Source organism: Oreochromis aureus, linkage group 13 (assembly GCF_013358895.1).
Source record: "Oreochromis aureus strain Israel breed Guangdong linkage group 13, ZZ_aureus, whole genome shotgun sequence".
In the NCBI taxonomy this organism is placed as follows: domain Eukaryota; kingdom Metazoa; phylum Chordata; class Actinopteri; order Cichliformes; family Cichlidae; genus Oreochromis; species Oreochromis aureus.
In genome coordinates, this window is record NC_052954.1 from 35,521,482 (window position 1) to 35,543,164 (window position 21,683).

Genomic DNA, 21,683 nt, shown 5'->3' on the forward strand with positions numbered 1-21,683 from the left:
TCTCCATTATTTAACCCTGACTAAATTTTAGCTGAATTAACTCATAGGGTCAGGGTTACTTCTTCTATCCGTTAGGGTTAGGGTTAGGTGTGGGGTAAAGGTTTCTGAGAGGTAAAAGCTCAGCTTCAGACACTCTAAACTCTCAGTCAGCCAGAAACATGACAGGAGGACTCATCACAAGTTGTGGGTGCTGCCCCTTGGCAGGCTTCCTGAGGACTGGCCATTCAGAAAAAGGTAGGCATGAAGTGAGTAGCTTCACTGAGGTTCAAGATCACCTAAAGAAGGATTATTTTGAAATGTGACTCAAATCTGCTCCGATATGAAGCCTGAGAGCATTTCTGGTGACGTGGACTGACTGAGCCGTAGCAGTCTGAGTGAAATAAGACCGGTTTCCAGACGAGGAGGGAGCTAAAGCAGAGCTAAAGTAGGTTTAGTAGGCTACAGGGTAATATGAGAAGACTCACAATGTTCACTTCCTGCAGAAATGAAAGTCAGAATGTGGAAAAAATGAAAGAAATTCTGAGTCATTTTTTACTCTGTAAAACTTTTATTTCTTTTTTAAAATGAATCATTTCTGTTTAGAACAAACATGAAAGTCATGAAGCAATGCTACATGTTCCTAATAGCAGGTTTGATGCTAGTGGTGCTGATTCATTCATAGAAACTTACATCTAAACAGGAGGCCCTATCTTTATCATAAATTCAAAAAGCTGCTACAAATTTTTACTTCTATTGCATCTCTTTGCAAAGATTCACATTTCATAAACACTTCTGCTCTTTACATCTCACATATATATTTATATACTTTTATACATAAAAACTACTCTCTTTGCAATTAAACTAAAATAATAGAAATAAAAAGACAGGAAGACATGACAGTGTCTGAAATGGTCAGATGCATTCATCAAGTCGAACATTTTCTCTGAGGTTTGAACATCTGCTGTACTGACAGAGGAAGAAGAGGAGGAGGAGGTCTGTTCCAGAGATCAGACAGATACAGATTAAAGTCTCATTAGGAACACCTGTCCCTCACCTGACCTCCACCATCACAGCCAGACACCAGCAAACGCTCTGGTTTACTGGTTACACCTGAATGCAACCCGCTGCAGACCAATGCTAACGTTCAAAGTTTGGAACCGCTCACAAACGTTCTCATGTTTACCTTAAACAGATCAGAAAGGTCGACCTTCTGCGTTACGGAGAAATGTGATGTTTGGGGCTCATAAAAGATTTTTTCTGGATGAAAGAAAAGGTATATGTTCATTTAACACCACACTGCAACCTGTACACACTACCTGAACTAATTTAGGGCCAATTTCCCCCTTCAACATCTCAACAAACAACCAAGACTGAGTGGTTGAGCAATGAAGGACTCTTTAGATGAGCTGGTGTTCTTTCTGAGCTTCAGTGCTGATGCTGTTGAGCTTCTGAGTGAACGGAGCGAACGAATATCTGAACCGACCGTGTTTACATCCAGTCTGAAAAATAATTCCGACATGAAACATGCATTAATGTCGGAGGTGTAAAATCACTGTCGGCTCAAGCACTTCCTGAAGGTCTCCTGGACCTCCACGGTCCTCCGTGTTAAATCTGCTAGGAAATTTGTGTTCTGATCTGATCTTTGTATCAGATGAAACCACATTTTCTCGATCCAGAGAAGGGTGGACTCCTGTCCCTCACTCTGAAGACGCTTGCCGAGCTGTTCCTGTCAGTGTTTGCGATGAAGATAAGCGAGGTGAGAGGCCGTCACAGCCCGATGTGTGAAGTCTACAACATCTCTCGACATTCAGTTTTACCGCGAACCGTTTTCACCAGGGAGACACCATGATGAGGTCTTGTGATCACCTCGTGAGACTGCACGTGGACGATCCTTTAAGTTTGGTTGTTTCAGGTAAAAGTCTTTCCGTACGTCTCCTTTCACCCTACAGCTCATCTCTTTGACCAAAGTCCGAGTTTTAAAGGAAAACGTAATGTCCTATGAGAGATCCTTGAGTGCGAATAAAAGTTCACGTCTGAGTGTTCGGACCATGAACTCGGTTAATGTGGCGGTTGGGTTTATGCCGGGTTTCTGTGCAATTTCATCGGATTTGTTTCATTAGTTGTGTCAGTGTTACCTATTGATTACTTTGTAACTACAGATGACAGTTTGATTGTTTTAGTACCAAACCCCCGGCAGACAACAGGTTTCTGATCTTTGCAAGTTCACAGAGTAAAATCATGTTTCTGATTTCTGACGGGCAGTGACCTCACAGTGAAGCTGGGAATCTGATTAGATTATTTAATTTAGCGGTCTGATTGGTCAACAGCTGCTAATATTTTAGCAAAGTTTTACCATGGAGACTTTTGTTTTTTCAAGAAATATAATACAACTTAAAAAAGTCAGTATTTATTTTTGATCTTTTGCCCTTTTTTGGAGAGAGAAAATCAGAAATGTTCACATTTATAGTCTTGAGAAACAACAGTATAGACTTTAGCTGTACACTGACCGTCAGCAGAAACGTCTGGTTGGCATGTTTTAATCACATAGTGATCCCAGAATATTTGATAAATCTGTCAGTAACCTCCAGGGCTGTGGTCACATCACCACTCATCTCTGAGGTCAAAGTTCAGCATCAAATCAGTCATGAGCAAAGTCATTGATGTTTCAGACGTAGATCTGCACGCAGGTAAGTTCTGTTAGCAAATGTCATAGCGGGAACTTTAATTGAAAGCTTCCTGTTTACTGTCTCCTCTAGAGTCACACCTAACTTAGCTATAGGACTGTTAGCTCTGTCATCTATCCACACTGTAACATGTTTAAAGTAACATATGAAATAGAAGAAAAGGTAAAATAAACCCACAGACATCTGTAATTTTTCAGGCCTTACCCTAGCTTATCTTAAAGTCTGACCTGAACTGAAACCCAGATCAAAGTTGGTTTGTTAAAAGAGTCGCTCAATCAAAGACAGTCTGTTCTTTTTCATTAACCTCATAGGATCAGTAAAGTCTTCAAAACCAGGGAGCTGTCTGTTCTGCCTAAAGGTGAACAGCTGTGCCACTGTCACACATCAGGACTGCATTTCCCAGAAGCCACCTGTTTTCTTACTGGTTTCTTGCTGGGCTGGTTTCCTTGGATCAAGTTTAACTCTGTGTTCATTGACGTAAAGCATCCACAGTCTGCAGCAGGGGGCGCTGTAAGCAGGTTTGTTTAATTATAGATGGAGAGCAGTCCAAATAAAACACGACTCTACGCTTGTTATGGCTGTGTGATAAGTTATTCTTGAAATTTTAATTAAAATATAAGCTTCGATCGGCCACAGCTGTGTCTGTGTTTGGTTACAGTACGGGACTTTTATCAATCATTTAGTTTTTAAAGCTCTGACCCTCCCTTTTAGGTGTAAAGGAAGGGTCAGACATAGTTTCAGATCAAAGTAAACCTCTAACCGAATCTGTGACGTGAGAAAGGTAGGTGTGCAGCCAGAAGGGCGGGGCTAAGAAGAAGTTTAGCCGCACCAGCCCTTGGAGGACAGGGACAAACCTGTCCATCGTGACAGAACAGGTACACACAGGAACATCATGACATCATTGCTAGTCAGTGATGAAAACAATAAGAAACATGCATTAAGGCACAAACTGGGAGACAATTTCGCTCCAGATGAGATGTGAGAGGCTTTCAGGTCAAGTCTGAACTGTGACATCATCACAAGGGCGATGCCCCTTTGAGTGCTTCACTTTGATTGGTTACTGTGGCTCATAAAGGCCAAAGTAATATTTCATGCTTGGATGTGTAAATATAGCTCTTCCTCTCAAAATACCACAGTCCTCATTATTCTGACATTTAAACCTTTTTAATACTTTTCTCTGAAAGTTTGATTTCAGAATTATATTTTGTAATGTAATAGTTTAAATAATCAATAAATACTAATTATAAGTAATCTGATTACGTTCTAAACATACGTCTTTATTTCCTGAAGATTACAGATATTCAAATCACTTGAATCAACTTTTACTTCCTCTCCAAAAATCGGTACGTTTGCATTGACCTGAAAGCGTCTGCAGGTGGAGGCGTGTTTTCAGTTCACAGGCGTGTGGTTCAGTGCAGGAAGCTGTGGTCACATGACATCAGTGCTAGAAGTCAGTTCAAACATTTTCAGCCAATCAAACGGCAGATAATGATGGAGCAATGACGACCTCATCCATCCAGCAGGAGGCACGAGGCCGTGTGTGTGTGTGTGTGTGTGTTTGTTTGTTTTGTCTCTCAGGAGGCGTGTCGGAGGAGCAGTGTGGGGGCAGGGCTCCACTGGCCATGAGTGTGGTGGTGGGGAGTGGGAGAGCATTCACAGGAACAGGGGGGAGCGGGCTTACCTAACACCCCCCCAGAGTCCAGCGGGTACTCCAAGATGGACGCTGGTGCTGCCAGAGCGTACGGGTAATCGTATGGCGTCGCGTAGATCAGGCCAGACTCAGGCCCCGCCCCTGCCATCAGTGCTGTTGTTCCATTGGGCAACACTGTCTGGATCTGACGAATCAGAGGCATGAGAGTGGGGCCTGTGGGGGCGGGTGTACGCAGGGCAGTGGGCGGCGCCAGGACAGGGGCGGGGCCCGAGAGGACACGAGAAGCCTGTTGCGAGACGCTGGATGCTGCGAAAGAAAAGGCGAGGGATGCTGGGTATGGGTAACAGGAAAGGGGAGGGGTTATAAAAGGAGGAGGAGTTTTAGTATGCTTGCTGTAAAAAGACAAAATGAAAATCTGATTCAAACGTGTGAATGGCATCTAAAACACTCAGCACTGCTCAGGGTTTGGTTCATGTTTTTAATTTTAACCAATAAATTTGGCACAAATGATTCATGTTTAAAATGACTCTCTCTGATTGGCCAGCCTGTCTCTTACAGGATTTGATGCTGGCGTCTCTGTACGTCCCATTCAGGATGGCCAACTCCATCAGCTGCATCTTCTTCAGACTGTCCTCGCCCTCTGCCTGAAACACAGACACGACTTTCAGACACGCGTGTGCTGTGAGAACATGCAGAACTGACACACATAGCAGCTTAAGTTTACACAGAATTTCATTCAGCCTGAAACAAAGTATCAGATGTATTAAAAAGTATCAAAAACTGTAAAATACATTTTAAAAGAATCTGAAATCAGCCACTACAGAAAGATTCATGTTGTATAAAACAATCTGTAAAATATCCAAACGTCAGTAAATGAACACAAAGATCGTATGGTTACTGTGTAACCTGGGTTCTCTTAGTGAGAGACTATCTCTCCACACTGTTACATATTCCATATGTACGTGGTAACTCTGTAAGACACCCCACGAGGAGACAGTGCAACCGAACCGCCGAGACTGAAGGTACCAATGGACCATTCTTTAAGACACTCCGGCTTGGCTGGCCACGCCCCACAGCTCACGTATAAAACAGCTTTGTAGACGTGACACCGGTGATAGTTTGATCGGAACGCGTCTCCGAGCGGCCTGATGGTGGAGAGACAGTCTCTCACTAAGAGAACCAAGGTTACACAGTAACCGTACGTTCTCTAGCATATTGAGAGTATCTCTCCACACCGTTACATATTCCGTATGTACGGGGTAACTCTGAAAGACACCCCACGAGGAGACAGTGCAACCGAACCGCCGAGACTGAAGGTGCCAATGGACCATTGACAAAGTACACATAAGCAGACCACCCCGGTCTTGTGAAGGCCAAGCCGGGGGGTGGAGGCAGCAGTCTGCAGACGCCAGACTGGCCTGAACCGGTCGTGCAGGATGCACGACCGCAAGTGATCGGCTGCTCAAGGTCAGCCCGGGACCGCGAGGCAGACCACCAGGGAGTGCCCCACACCGAGCTGCCAAGTAGGATCCTGCTGGTCGCATAGGCCTACAACATGCGGGCAATGCCAGACAGAGAGTCGGCACTACAGGCTGGAGAACTCTCACTCACCACAGCGAGGTCCGACTGGCATGTAAGCTGGTGAAGCAGGCAGCACACCAGGGGAGCACAGCCTACAGTAGCAGGTCAAGCTAGGGATGAGACGTGTCCATCCACAGAGCCGAAGCCGCCCCGTGCTGTCGACAGACAGGGAGGGGGGCTGACAGCCTAGCCTGCTGAAGTGGAAGGTTGAGCAAGGCGACGACCCGAAGGTCCACCCCCAGCACCGTCACCACGTGCTGTCCGCAGACAGAGGAGCCTCAAGAGTGAACTCAAACGAGACACTCGAGGTCAGTCATAAAGTCTCAGCTCACTGAGTGGGTCCGTGTTGGCCGTGTAAGCCCGTGACACACAGGCAATGCACCAGACAGAGAGCCAGTGTTGCAGGCTGGAGAACACTCACTCACAGGCCGAAGTGTCAGACACAGCAAGGTGTGACAAACATGTAAACCCGCGGAATGTGGTTAGCAGGCCAGAAAGCATGGGCAGTTGACTAAGACGAGCCCGTGTGCACGCTCTCCAAATGATCTCCAGCTGGAGCTTGGGGTGCACAGGGCCTGAACCTGGAAACCCAGGAGCACAGTGAGGAAAGGAAGCGTAGCTCACCGAGCCGCTGAGTGGGGACCCTACTCACTCGTCGCAGCGAGGTCCGACTGGTGTGTAAGCCAGCAAACACAGGTAATACGCCAGGGGAGCACAGCATACCAAGCCACTTTAGCACAGTAGTTGGCTATCGCTATGACAGAAACCCACAATATGCGGACGATGCTCCAGTTGGGAAGTCGGAGCCCCCGGCTGGAGAAGCCAAGTCATAACAGATCCCCACCTGGCACTAAGCAGTGACACAGTGCCAGGGAGAGAGAGCCGGCCGCAGCAGTTTGGCCACTCAGTGGATGGCCGAGCTAGGACGGGGCCCAAGGCCTGTCCCAGGAGCTGAGCAGCCGACCTGCGCCATCCCACGACAGGGGAGGGGCTGGTGGCCCAAGTGGGGAGTGACCCAAGGTACGTCACCAGGGCATAGCAGCCACTCTGCGCTGTCTGCAGACAAGCGGCCAGCAAGAATGAGCCCGACAAGACACCTGCGGACAGTCGGGAAGTGTCAGCTCACTGAGCGGGCACCTGGTGGCTGTGTGACCTGTGTGACAACGCACTAGACAGAGAGCCAGCGCTGCGTGCTGGAGTACACTCACTCGCTGGCTGACGTATCAGACACAGCTAGGTCCGACTGGCGTCACTCGCCGCAGCGAAGTCCGACTGGCGCGTAAGCCGGCAAAATGTGGGGAACACGCCAGGGGAAGACAGCCTGGAGCTGCAGTGCAGCCAGGGACGTGACTCGCCGGGGGTGTCAGCTCACTGAGCGGGCCCTGCCGGCCACGCAACTCACAACTAGGGATGGGTATTGATAAGATTTTCACAATTCCGATTCTATTTTCAATTCTGTTTAACGATTCGATTCTTTATCGATTCTCTTATCGATTCTTTTTAAAAAAGGAGAACACTAAGGTCAATTAGCTTAGAACTTTGTTTTATATCTTCTCTTTGAACAAGATAGAAATTTAGGAGTAAGATGGCCTTACAAACCCAACAGTGAGATCTTAAGAGATCCACAGCCTACGGCTCTTCAATGGGGTGTCACAGGGTCCCCAGGAAAAAAAATTGTAAATGTAAAATAATAAAATAAATATTCTTCTGTAGCAATAACAAAGTATAACATAAATTATTCTGTAGCAATTACACAAGAATATCCAGTAATGTCTCTGCCTACAATTAAACACATTCACTTGCCTGCAGCAAGTGGGGCAGGGTGGCTGGAGGACAGCTGAGCCTAGGCTCCGAGTCCCCCCTGCCTCACCTGAACACAGCCGCCTCCACATGCCTGCATAGGCTCCTTAGCACAGCGAGGTGGCCGCAAGGTAGAAAGGCAGTCCCATCAGGCAACCCTGGTCGTCTGACCGGAGCCAAGCGTCATAAACATCAACCTCCTGACAATCAACCCCCACCGGCCCAGGCTTCACAGAGGCAGGGTCATGGGAGGAAACGCTGCGGGAGGGGCCCGGAAATCAGGCGAGCCAGACATGGGTCCACCTGTCCGGGCCCCACTCCAGTGGCAGCCAGAGGGGATGGAAGTTTCTTCAACATCCACCTCACGATAATCAACCTCCACCGGCCCAGGCCTCACAGAGGTGGGGCCATGGGAGAGAACGCTGCAGCCATCATCCCCATTTTAGCCTGAGAGGCATAGGATCGGGGAGGGCTCTCCGTGTCCCAAGCCTGCCTGCAGCTGACGTGTCAAGTTCCATCCCTGTGGAGGGAGCGACAAAATGGCCACCAGCAGGGCAGCAGTTACCCTCACGCCCCTGTTAGGGGATGCCGCCCTGCCCAGGGAGGGCCCGAAGGGGCGTCCAGAGGGACCAGGGGCGGGGCTATCGGGGGAGGGCCAAAAGGCAAACTACTCCCGCCATGCACTGCAGCAACCATCTGCGGGCAGGGGACCACAAATGCTGGGAGGCAGGGCACTCAACTGCCTGCAACCAGACCAATCAGGCAGCAGCAGCAGCACCTGAGATAAGAGGTGCTGAGGCTGTGTGACATCATCAACCTTGAGGTCCGCTTTACTAGACGGGACCTCAGGAAGGGCTAGTTCCCACACCCGGCATGCTCTAATTAAGAGCTGAAGGGACCCATCTTGCCCGACACTGTGCCTGGGGACCAGCAGGGGGCAGCCCAGGGCTGGTGGGTGACACCGGAGAAGAGGATGGAAGCTTCTTCAACATCCGCCTCCTGATAGTCAACCTCCACCTGCCCAGGCCTCACAGAGGCGTGGCCATGGGAGGGACGCTGTGGGAGGGGCCAGCAGTGAATCAGCAACAGGTGTGGGAGGTGATCCAGCCCATGGCCTGCCTATCTGGTGTCCACAGCAGTGGCAGCCATTTTCCCCATAGTAGCCTGAGAGGCATGAGATGGGGGAGGGGCGGGCCATGTAAATGCTTTCAGAAAACCAAGCATGGTCTGCCTAGTTCGTGCTGGCAACAAAGCAGTCCATGCAAGCGTCAGCTTTTCTAGCCAGCACAGCATGCTCTGGGCTGCTATTTATTTTATTTTTCCCTCTTTGCCCAGGCACAACAAGACTGCTTGTGCCTATCGTCAAAAGGCAAAAATGCCATACACAGACATGTTTGGGACATGTGGGCTGCCATACTACTGCTACCAAGCAAGGGGGCGGGGCCACATGCTAACCAGGAAGTGCTAAGACGTAGCCAGCACTAGCCGCAACCTGAATTCCCCTTTCACTGTTTATTTGCTTCTGCGTCACTGTGCTGTGCTGACACTGAAAGCATATGCTTGGAACTCTGACATCCTTCCCACTGTAGCCGAGCTACGAGCGGAGTCCGGCTGGCTGCATTAACCCGAGCTGCGGGCAATGCCAGACAGGCTAACAGACCGGAGAATGCTCATTCGCCGGCTGTAGCACAGCGAGGTCTCAGCGGCGCGAAGCCTGCAAAGCTGGCAAGACGCCGAGGAAACACAGCCCGATTGCCCCACACACAGATGCCAGCTCGATCGGCAAAGGAACCGGGCCACGGGAGACCAACTAGGGGAGACCGGGGCCGAGGGAAAGATAAAGGGGAACCAAGCTAAGGGGAACCACGGCTGAGGGAGACCAAGCTCTGGGAAATTGCAGGGGAGAGGCTAGCGCCCAGGGAGGCTGCCGAAACAGGCTCCTGACGGACGGACGCACACACACAAAGCACTCTTGAAGAAAAGTCACTCACACGCAGCACACAAGTGGAGGTCAAACAGTCACGTCACGTCTGCACAGCTGTTTTATATGTGAGCTGTGGGGCGTGGCCAGGCAAGCCGGAGTGTCTTAAAGAATTATCCACGCGCCACGACCAAGGGGGGTTGTACCCTGTACATATGGAGTATGTAACGGTGTGGAGAGATAGTCTCGATATGCTAGAGAACATTCAAGTCCTAGAAATAAACTTTTGTCAAATTACGATGACTTGAATTTAGTTTGTAATGGAAAAACATGATGGTTACAGTATCCACTGAGCACGCTCAGTAACCAGCCTGCTGAGGGCTGTGCAGACCACAGGGGTCGCTGCTGTCCACCACACAACAGCGAGTATTTCTACGGATTCCTGAGAGGAAATACAACACAACATCAAACACCCAAACATACACGACACACCTGCCACGAGCTCGTTAGACAATCAGATCGTCAGTTAACATCTTCCATTTTCTTCAGTCCAACTACAAATTGACTTCTAAACCACTTTGTGTCTCTGTAACATGAAACTAACTTTAATGCCCCCCTCCAACTTACTGTCAGAAAACACACACACACACACACACACACACAAAGAGAATGATCAGGTGCCCAGACTCACTTCCTTGTTTTTTTTCTTCCTGCCTCTGCACAAATCAAGGAAGTGAGAGTGGAGGAAGTGAAGATCAGCAGAATCACTGCACTTCCTGTCTCTCTCTCTCACACACACACACACATTCCTAAATGTAGACATGATTCTAACATGAACATGAAGGTTAAAGCCCGAGGGCTGAACCCACAAAGTCAGGTTGATGTCAGCGACCTGAGTCTGTTTACCTGCTGAATCACCATGGTGACTGATGCTGAGCATCACCAGGTGAGGCTCAGAGTTTCCTCTGATTCTTTAATGAGGCATGTTTTCAGAGTGAGAGATCCTGTGTGTGCAGCTTGTTCCTGAAAGCAACAAAAGATGCTCCAGCAGATCAGACTGAACGTGCATGTGTTCATGTTCATGTGATAATGTGTTCATGCGATCATGTTCTTTTTTTTTTTTTTTTTTTTTTTTTTTTAACCTGTCCCGTTTGGTTCTTTTGCCATCAGAATTATTGTCTAAAGGCGAAGAAAGATGCCCAACGGATCATGCGATCATGTTCATGTGATCAGGTGATCATGTTTATGTATTTATGTGATCATGTGTTCATGTTCATGTAACAAGCAACAAAAGAAGCTCCAGCAGATCAGACTGAACAGACTGAACGTGCATGTGTTCATGTGATCATGTGTTCATGTTCATGTGTTCATGTATTCATGTGATCATGTTCATATATTCATGTGATCATGGGTTCGTGTTCATGTCCATCATGTGTTCATGTGATCATGTTTTCATGTGATCATGTGTTCATATTCATGTCCGTCATGTGTTCATCCTCATGTGTTAATGTATTCATGTCAATGATGTATTCATGTGATGATGTTCATATGTTCATTTGATCATGTTTTCATGTGATCATGTGACCATGTGCTCGTGTTCATGTCCATCATGTGTTCATGTGATCATGTGATCATCTTCATGTGCTCATGTGATCATGTTCACGTGATCATGTTTTCACGTGTTCATGTGATCATGTGTCCATGTGATCATGTTTTCATGTGATCATGTGATTATGTTCATGTGTTCATGTGTCCATGTGTCCATGTTTTCATGTGATCATGTGTTCATGTGATCATGTGATCAAGTGTTCATGTGTTCAGGTGTCCATGTGATCGACCTGCTGATCTCTCGATTACAGCATTGTGTGGGCATTTCTGGCGTGGCACTCCTGTGGATAAAATCATATCTCTCAAACAGGAGCTTCTGTGTTAAGTTGGGCTCATCATCATCCTCTGTGGCCCCTCTGTCATGGGGTGTACCGCAGGGATCTATTCTTGGGCCATTACTGTTTTCATTGTATCTCCTGCCACTGGGTGCGACCTTTCGTAAACACAAAGTTTCATTTCATCTATATGCTGATGATTGCCAGCTTTATTTCAGTCATTCTGATAGCTCCCCAATTAGACTCCTGCTTGATTGCCTTACTGATGTTAAGTCATGGATGGCTCAAAACTTTTTAAATTTTAATGAACGTAAAACGGAAGCAATTCTGTTTGGCCCGAATCATTCCTCTGATATCCCTGATGTTGACCTTGCTGCTCTGACCCCTCACCTGAAGAGCTCGATTACCAATCTTGGGTTAAAAATCGACTCTGCACTTACCTTTGATGGCCACGTGAATGGGGTGGTGAAATCGTCATTCTATCACCTCAGGCATCTGTCGAAGGTTAAACCTTTTCTTTCAAGGCGTTACTTGGAGACTGTTATCCACGCTTTCATAACCTCACGCTTGGATTATTGTAACTCCCTTTTAATAGGGGTTTGACTGGGCACTCTGACACGCCTGCAACTAGTACAGAATGCTGCGGCACAGTTTTTATCTGGTAAAAGGAAATTTGAGCACATTACTCCGGTCCTGGCCTCCCTGCACTGGCTTCCAATTGAATTTAGGATTCATTTTAAAGTTCTTTTATTGGTTTTTAAATCTTTAAATGGTCTGGCACCTGCATATATGTCTGATTTGCTGAAGCCCTATGTCCCCACTCGTTCGCTCCGGTCAGCTGAGCAGCTGTTGCTCTCAGTCCCCAAATCACGGCTGAAATTGAGAGGAGACCGAGCGTCCTCTATTGTGGCTCCTAAGCTTTGGAATAATCTTCCTCTTCACATTAGCCAATCGACATCAGTGATGTTTTTTAAATCCAGATTGAAAACGCATTTTTATTCACTGGCTTTTGACTCAGTGGTTGACTGACTTGTATTTACTTATATTTTATGTTTATTTATTATTTTATTGTATTTATTATTCTTATGGTATCTATTACGTTTCTATTGTTCAGCACTTTGGTCAGCCTTGTGTGTTTTTAAAGTGCTATATAAATAAACGATGATGATGATGATGTAATCATGTGTTCATGTGATTATGTTCATGTGTTCCATGTGATCATGTGTTCATGTGATCATGTTAATGTGATCATGTGTTCATGTGTCCATGTGATCATGTAATCATGTTCATGTGATCAGGTGATCATGTTTATGTGTTCAAGTGTTCATGTGATCATGTGTTTGTGTTCATGTCCATCATGTGTTCATGTCCATCATGTGTTCACATGATCATGTGTTCATATTCATGTCCGTCATGTGATCATCTTCATGTGTTCATGTATTCATGTCCGTCATTTGTTCATGTGATCATCTTCATGTGTTCATGTATTCATGTCCATCATGTATTCATGTGATCATGTTCATGTATTCATTTGATCATGTTTTCACGTGTTCATATGATCATATGTCCATGTGATCATGTTTTCATGTGATGATGTGTTCATGTTAATGTGATCATGTGTTCATGTTCATGTGTTTATGTTCATGTGTTTCATCTGTCTATGTGATCAAGTGTTCATGTGATCATGTGTTCATTTGATCATGTTAATGTGATCATGTGTCCATGTGATCATGTTTTCATGTGATCATGTGTTCATATCATCAAGTGTTCATGTGATCATGTGTTCATGTGTTCACGTTAATGTGTTCATGTGTCATGTTCATGTGTTCCATGTGTCCACGTGATCATGTTTTCATGTGATCATTATAATGTGATCATGTGTTCATGGTCATGTGTTCATGTTCATGTGTTCATGTGTTCATGTGATCATGAAACATGAACACCTTTTCAACCAATCACATTCGTTCCCTCTGTTCTAATTCCACGTGCCCTTCATCAGGCTGTGGGATAGGAAGCTGTCATGTTTCACAGCTGTGATGTGAAGCTGTCACCTAGGAAACAAACAGCAGCACTGAGCGCGCTCAGAGCAACATCATTCTGCCATTCAAACCTTTAATTCACAGCTCTGTGTCACAAATCAGCAGATTAACCAGTTTCTGCTGCTCCACCTCTGAGAGGTTCACCTCTTTACAGGTTTCATCATCATTATAGACCTTTAATGTCTCTGGTCAGAGCAGCCGGCGCTCATACAGATCCCGGCTTAACAGAAAAAGTTGATAATGAGCGAGTTTTAGAGTTCATTGAGCGAGCGAACTCGAAGAAAGCCTGGATATGTTGAACTTCCTTTGTCCTCACAAAAACATACACAGGTCAGAGGTCAGGGGACTCACAGCAGGCACGAGCAGTTTGGTGACTTCATCTACAGCTCGTTTGAGTTTGATGTCGGCTCGGTTCTGGGCATCTTCCACTGTGATGAGGACATGAAGGTCATCGTTCAGGTGCTCCCAGTTTGGCTTCCCTCGGTTCTGCTCTTCCTGCAGGTGGAGACATGAGTGAAGACAGAGACAAGTAGTAAATATTCACATGCTGTCTGGTGTTCACAATTGACTGACTTTGGTGAAATGCATCCTGGGAGTTACAGTTTGTTTTTACATTCACTTTTTGTAGTTGTCAGAAGAGGGGCCTCAAAGCCAAAGGCTCTGTGTCCCATTCTACCTTTAAATACTCTAGGAACCATAAGTAAGCCACCAGATCACAACAACAGTCACCTCAAGGTACTTTATATTATAAGGTTAAAAAACTGAGATTAACTGAAGGCTTTTTAGGGAGTTTTTAGGACATCCTGATAATAATGAATTACAGTAGTCCAGCCTGGAAGTAATAAATGCATGAACTAGTTTTTCAGCGTCACTCTGAGACAGGATATTTCTAATTTTAGAGATGTTGCACAAATGGAAGAAACCAGTCTTACATATTTGTTTAATATGTGCATTGAAGGACATGTCTTGGTCAAAGTTTAACTAACTAATTAGTTAAAAAGTTTAACTAATTGGTGTGTGTTATCTCGCTTCATAGATAGATAGAGCTGGGTGTCATCTGCATAGCAGTGAAAATGTATACTATGTCTTCTAATGATGCTGCCTAAGGGAAGCATGTATAATGTAAACAGAATTGGTCCTAGCACTGAACCCTGTGGAACTCCATAATTAACCTCAGCATGTGAAGAAGACTCTCCACTTACATGAACAAATTGAGTCTGTTAGATAGATATGATACAAACCACTGCAGTGCAGTACCTGTAATAACTACAGCGTGCTATATATTGCGATCTTCTGCTGGCGTTCAGCCTGTTAGTGTGTTTGCAGGAAGTCTGCTGAGTTAGCAGTGGATCGGCAGCTGATTGGACAATCGTTTTCTCACACAGATGAGTGGTTTTAACAAAAATTGTGTGAGTTTCAGCACGACATCAGTACAAAACCAAAATCCCCATCATTCATTGTCCTCCCTCTCCTCTGTCTCCATCTGGATCGTGTTGAACTCCTGTTGCTATGCCTGTCTCATGCATCTCTTTTAGCGTAGCAGGTGGCTAACCTCGTCAGCGTCACACATGAAGAAACACAAACACGCATGTTTTTTCAGCAGTTTGACCTGAAATGTCTGAAATAGTTTCTTCATGGTGAATCATTCAGAGAGTCTTGATCCTGAGGAGACCGTGTGACTCGGCTGCTTCTGCAGACTCAGAGCTTTCCCAGGAAGCAGCTCATCAGCTCTTATTTTAGAGTCTCAGCTCTTCCTGAAAGTTGGCAGACAAACTTTCTGACACACGGCTGCATGAAGCAACATCCTGTTCAGAGTTTTATTTAAAATCCCAAACTGAAGACAAATTCATGTCATAATCTTTCTTCAGTCTGACAGGACCTAACCCTAACCCAAAATGTCCTGGCCTGTCTGCCAAAGCAGAATGAAACTTTAAAGTTCAGAACGCAAGCTGAGCAAGAGAAGAGTTTAAGAGCTTTTTTGGAAGGATGTGTGACTTTATTTTTGTGTTTGGAGTAAAACAGAAGTTTTCAAACTGAACCCTGATCAGTGAACGTCTCAGTTTTAGGGACAGACCATCCATCTGAGACAGCGACAGATTTTCGGGCTTCATTGGAGCCACAGATACTTCCTGTTTCAGACATGAACTATTTCTCCAATCAGGCCCATCCCACATTAGTCTGCACCTGCATGAAGTCAGAGCCTGCTCAAACCGGTTTGGTCGACTGAGCTCAGACTGGATCCTGCATGTTCTTCTGCAGGTATCTGTTTCGGGTTGAGTGGACGTTCGCTGTGATAGGAGTAAAGTTCAAATAAAGGAAAGACGCAGCTCAGCCGCTCGTTGATTCACTCGGAACCTGCAGATTTACGACGATAACCGGTCACTCTGAGGGAAAACCTGTAGACTTCACTGAGCGACCTAATTCTACTGACACGTTCTACTCTGACTGATTTCATCTGTGCACACATCAAACCGAGTGTTACAAAGTCCTTCAGAACAACGCACAATAAAACACAAGCACAAAGACAATGAGGAGTTAACCCTAACATCTGGAAAAAAAATTCATAAGAATAACCTCTGTGAAAAGGAAATGTGTCATACCTCAGCAGCCGTGCACGTTCTCACTCTTTGAGCTTCTCAAACAAAGAGAAGGCTCTTCATTTGTTTTAAATGTTGAAACATGTCTGAGTTATGCTCAGGCTCACGTGTTCTGTCTCTGGATCAGTCCTACAAATCTACACCCGATGTGTATTTCACATGTGTTTTTACTCTACTGTGTACAGCGACCTTGAGTGTTTTGAAAGGCGCTTTCAAATAAAATGTATTATTATTATTATTATTATGTGTTGTCCTTTAAATGAAAATCTGCTGACTGACCTCTGACTGCGTTTCAGTGTCTGGTTTTTCACTTTTTACATCACCAAGAAAATCAAATAATTGAAATATAAGAAGAAAAATGTCATCTTATGCCTTCTATGTGCGTGCGTATGAGCGTGTATTCATATCTTTGTGGGAACCAAAAATTGGAAGTTTTTGAGACTCCAAATGTGGTTTTAGTGTCAGGGTGATAGCTATAGTTTAGGCTTGAGGTTAGGCATTCATTTTTCATGGTTAGGGGCTAAGGAACGAATTGTGTTAATTACATGTCCCCAGAAGATATGAATACCTGACATGCTGTGTGTGTGTGTGTGTGTGTGTGTGTGTGTGTGCGTGCGTTACCTTCTTCTTGTCTCTCATAGAGCCTCTTCCTCTCACCATGATCTTACATCCAGTTTCAGCCTCCAGCTGCTTCGCTGTCAGACCGCGAGGACCCAGAATCCTCCCCACAAAGTTAAACTGACACACACACAGGTCAGTCTGTTACCATGACAACCAAAGCACTAATTAGCCAATCATCTTTCAGATATAGCCATTAATAGTTAGAATGAATCTACTGAGTTGTAAAACTTTGAAACAGAGCAACACTGATGGTCAGAGACACAGGAAATGAATTATTATTGGTGCCTCATGATGATGTCATTAAGTTCACACACACACACAGACATACGTCGGGATGCTCCTTCACGGGGACGTAGAGTTTCTCCTGCAGCTGCACCGTTGGGCCGACAGCATCCGGCAGCTCGCCGCTCTTCTCCGATCCATTCAACGTGTCCGTGTACATGTCCTTCCTCACGCGGCCGATCTCTGAAACACACACGCAGGAAGTGGAAAACTGTTGTGCTGTCTGGCCAATCAGAAACTGAGATTCTGTTTGGAGTTCGTGGCAGAGGTGAGTGGGATGAACAGCCCATCAGCACTAAAACACCTGCACCAGGTAACGAGGAGCTGATGGAGCTCGGAGGGAAACAAACAGCTGGAATCAAACTTAACTGAAAACCGATGTTTCAGCGCGCCATCTTCAGACTCGTTCTTCATGTTCAGGTTTTCAGCGCTGATGGAGGCACTACTGTTTCTCTGCGTTTTGTTTTGCTGCGCACCTTTTCTTTGTGTTTGGAGTAAATCTGATCAGCCACTGTCAGCGTTCACGGGCAGAACAGGAAGTACAGCTCATTTAGGTTTTATATTTGTAAGTGATTTAAAGGTCGTGTTCAATTTTTTCCAAACATCACCGTGCAAACCTCTGAAACCTGAGGTGACGCTGATGTTCACACCTGATTCCATGATCTGTCATTCCCATGTCCTCTTTAGCTTCTTGTATCTGCAGGTGAGATGGATGTGATGGATGATGAAGGTGCAACTGATGATCTGTGTGACTGCTGCTCTCCTCGTGGAGTTTGAACCTTGAAGCAGCCAGATGATAACCTGACCTGCAAACATCGGTCAGATTTCCCTTCATGTTGAGCCTGATCAGTGAACAGCTGAGTGTAATAATGTTCATGTTTCACAGATCCAGCTCCAACCTGTGTGGTTTATTAGTCTTCTAGGTCCTGCAACTCCTTAAGTTCTTGAGTTTAAGGCATCTGGAGGTTCTTGCAAATGTTTCACCGGACAGAACGATGTGGCGTCTCGGGTCTTTGACCTCTGGTAAGCTTGTCCCCTCGGGGGTCATCCTCACAGTCACTTACCCACCCTGTAATCATGTGAGTTATGGGTCAAGCTGTGAGTTGGTGTCGAAACACCTGAGAGGAGGTCTGAAGACTGCGTTACAGGTGGCTGACTGCTGATGTGGTGGGTCCCCCCTCTGTGGAGACCACTATCCACCTTTACTGCTGTTATAACGGTTGGTGTTCTCGGTCCTTTCTCCTTTAGAGGGCCGCAACTTTATCACTGTGATAACTTTGACAGATATGTCCTGCAAATGTTTAACACTGGGACATGTCTGGTTACAAAATACAGCAATAAAAGCAAAACAACATGTGACAACAATCATGTGACATCATCCTGCACATGAAGACTTAGGCCAGCAGACCTTTGGAGAGGTCTGTAGTTAGAAACCAGCTAAAAACTCTGTGTTATAGCAGCTAGCTGTGGGGTTCCTCAGGGCTACCGTGTTGGTTCTTTATTCTTTCATGTGCATGTTTTTAGCATGTTGGTTTAACGTGTGGCATTGAACGTGTGTTTAAGCTGCAGCTCAACTCTTTGTTTCTGTTTTCAAACAGCAGCAAGTAGGGACATGAAACCACTGCAGCTTTCACAGGAAGTTGCAGTATCCCAGGTAACTGTTTCCATGATGATCGCACATCTTATACTGACCACCACCCCCTCTCAACCCGGTAAGATTTATTTCTCCCTCGCAATGCATGCTGGGAGACTTAATGAAGCTGTCTGAGTGGTGATTCAGAGCAACAAAACAACCCTCACCGTCAGCCAACCAGGAGCTAGGAGTAAAAATGAGGACCCCCCCCCCAAAATGTCCTGTCCTGTCTTCAGGACGGACCCTTAATGGTCCGTGTGAGTGCTCAGAACTGGTTTGTTTCAGGTCTGGATCCACCTGAGGACATGTTCCTGTGTGTGTGCGTGCTATGATTAAACTGCTAGGATGATTTATGGGCTCCGTTATTACAACCTTCCCTCTCTGCTCTCTGATGAGTTCAGTGATTTGTCAGTTTGAAATATCCAGCATCCAATCAATTTCCTGCTGTAACCCTGAGGCCACACACACACACACACACACACACACACACACACACACACACACACACACACACACACACACAGCAGGAAACAGGAAACAAGCAGCTACACAGGTAGGAAACACCTGAGCATCTCCTCAGCAGGTTAGAAACAGACAAATTTGCACACACGCCACAGATGGAGCATCAGAGACTTTCCATCACATCCAGTGAGCTCCTCACAGTCTGCAGCTCCTGCAGCATCATGGCCACAATAACCAGCAACATGCGAGCAGGTGACCCGCCCCCAGGACACACCTTCAAAATAAATCAACCTGCTTTCAGTCTGCCTGCAACATTCACTTCAACGTCAATGCCCCGAGTCATAGCGCAGGTGAGGAGACCACCAGTCATGAAAGGTTATCGTGTAAGAACCATGTCCTCACATGGTCTCTTCATCACCCTCATCGTCGCCCTGATTCCAAAGTGAACCATCACGGGGGTCTCCGAAGGGTCATCTCACACTGAGGAGCCAACCTAACAGGCAGGAACGTCCTCTCTACAATGGTTAAAATGTGATGTTGGTCCTCACAAAGACAGACAGACGCACACACACTGGTACTAGTGGTTTTACTGCCTGAGGCTATTACAGCAGGGACGCCAGCCAGAAGGGATTCTGGGTAAATTGATTTTCTTCTCTCTCTCGGACTGACTCGCTCTCTCTCTCTCTCACACACACACACACTTCATCTGAGCTTTTGAATTAATTGATTAGACCAATTAAATGATGAATAGCTGCACTTAGTGTAATTGAGACGCACACAGAGGACAGAAAAAAAAGGAGGAGAAAGGTTTTATACTGCGGTGTGTTCAGGTGCTGTTGGAAAAGCAGTGTTCACACACATACCACAATTCTCCCTAGTGTTAGGTCTAGCTGTCCAATCACAGCGCACTTTCTACATCAGTAACTCAAAGGTAAACAACACACCTGACACGTTGGACATGTTGGTCCTAGTTCACAGGACTCTACTGTAAACTAACCTAACTGTTATTAAGTGTTTATTAGGTAAATGCCCCCTGTGGCCATCTAGTGAAATGCAGTCTAACCCTAGCATCTACAACCCCGATTCTAAAAAAGCTCACTCGCTGAGAAAATGTAAATGTAAGCAGAATATTGAGTCATATTTCATTATCTATAGAAATCAAGTGATTAAACTGAGGAAATCATTTCACCATTTTTATACAAATATCAGATATATTTGAATTCGATGTCAGCAACACGTGTCCAAAAAGTCTGGTGTTTAGCAGCCAATCAGGTGAACGGGCAGCAGGTCAGTCACATGACTGGCTATAAGAAAGAGCTTCTTGGAGGTCGTGTGCTGTACAGACGTGTCTATATTCTGCACCCCTGAGTGTCAGTGTAATGACAGCAAAGCTCACCTGGGCATGTGTGGCTAACTTACAGCTAGCAGGCTAACCTTAGCGTGCTTGAAGCATGAACTTCATGGAAAAACAGATCACCTGACAAAGACACAGGTGAGCAAATGTGAGACAGGTGGACGTCTGCTGCATCGGTCTGCGGATCGATCGACCCTCACTGACCATGAGCTTCTTGTATTTCAGTCCTTCTCAAACTGTGAAACTTCATTCAAACATTCACACCTGCAGAAAACATCTGTGAGCACACAAACTGAACCAGATGTTCTCGTTCCTCCACCTCGCTGTCCGCTGGAGCACCGCCACACAGCATGACCACAATAAAGCCGAGGTCCAGTTCAGGAGAAGCTAGCAGACAGCTAGCAGCAAGAGCTGCCTGTGTCCCATCCACCTGTCAGTCACAGAGGCCACGCCCCTAATAATGCAATGAGGCTGTAAAGTGACTGAGTTGGATTCCTACTGATTAGTGAAAATTGTGGGTGGGGTTAAACGTGCCTCAGCCAGCTCACCCATTTGTTTTTTAATCTGTCTGATCAATGAAATCAATAAATGATGATTTAAAATCCATGATCACTAAAGTATGATACGTTACTTGAGTATGCTTCAGACAGTACTTTTACTCTGAATACACAGAGCACACTTTCTGACAGTACTTACTGCAGTACATGTAGGACTGCCAGCACTTTAACTTGTAGTAGTTTTAAAAGAAAAAGTATCAGGATGGTTTCAGTAAACTTTTCCTTTGATTTAAACCCTCTCACGCGCGCGTGCGGGTCTCACCTTCGTCCAGGAGCCTCTCCAGGTGCTGGAAGATTCCGCAGAAGTTCGGCAGACCGCTCATCAGTTTCTTGTCGTTCATGAGTTGCATCAAGTAATCCGGACCGGGTCTGGGCTTCTCCTTCCCCTCCATCCTCCCCACCACGACCCGCCGAACTACACGGATCCGGATCGCAGCGGACTGCACGGATCAGCATGAATCCAGACCCGGTCCCGGAGGCGCCTTGAGTCCCGCACGCTCGGCTCCGAGTCCGGGTTTAACGCTCCAGCTGCACCGGCTTTGCCCGGCTCTCTCTCCGCTCTCCGCTCCGCGCAGAACAGCGCTGTGTGTCGGCCAGCAGCGGCTCTGAGCCTCCGCTCCGCGCGCACACACACACACA

At 46.2% G+C, this 21,683-nt stretch overlaps 1 protein-coding gene across 4 annotated transcripts; it reads right to left on the bottom strand.

Moving 5' to 3' along the window:
* Nucleotides 1–547: 547 nt before the first annotated feature.
* Nucleotides 548–21,655, bottom strand: LOC116317409 (protein quaking-B-like). 4 transcript variants are annotated; one of them, XM_039621346.1, is made up of 7 exons: nt 20,752–20,936; nt 20,530–20,610; nt 17,085–17,221; nt 16,757–16,894; nt 13,890–14,033; nt 4,871–4,958; nt 548–4,644 (listed from the first exon to the last, which is right to left on the bottom strand). In XM_039621346.1, the coding sequence occupies exons 3-7, from the start codon at nt 17,196–17,198 to the stop codon at nt 4,238–4,240; spliced, it is 891 nt and encodes a 296-aa protein (XP_039477280.1). In that variant the 5' UTR covers nt 17,199–17,221; nt 20,530–20,610; nt 20,752–20,936; the 3' UTR covers nt 548–4,237. The 4 variants fall into 4 exon arrangements, with proteins under 4 accessions (XP_039477280.1, XP_031592015.1, XP_039477278.1 ...); XM_031736155.2 differs by lacking the exons at nt 20,530–20,610; nt 20,752–20,936 and adding an exon at nt 21,307–21,655 and having other exon boundaries at nt 16,757–16,873; XM_039621344.1 differs by lacking the exons at nt 20,530–20,610; nt 20,752–20,936 and adding an exon at nt 21,307–21,655.
* Nucleotides 21,656–21,683: the final 28 nt, after the last annotated feature.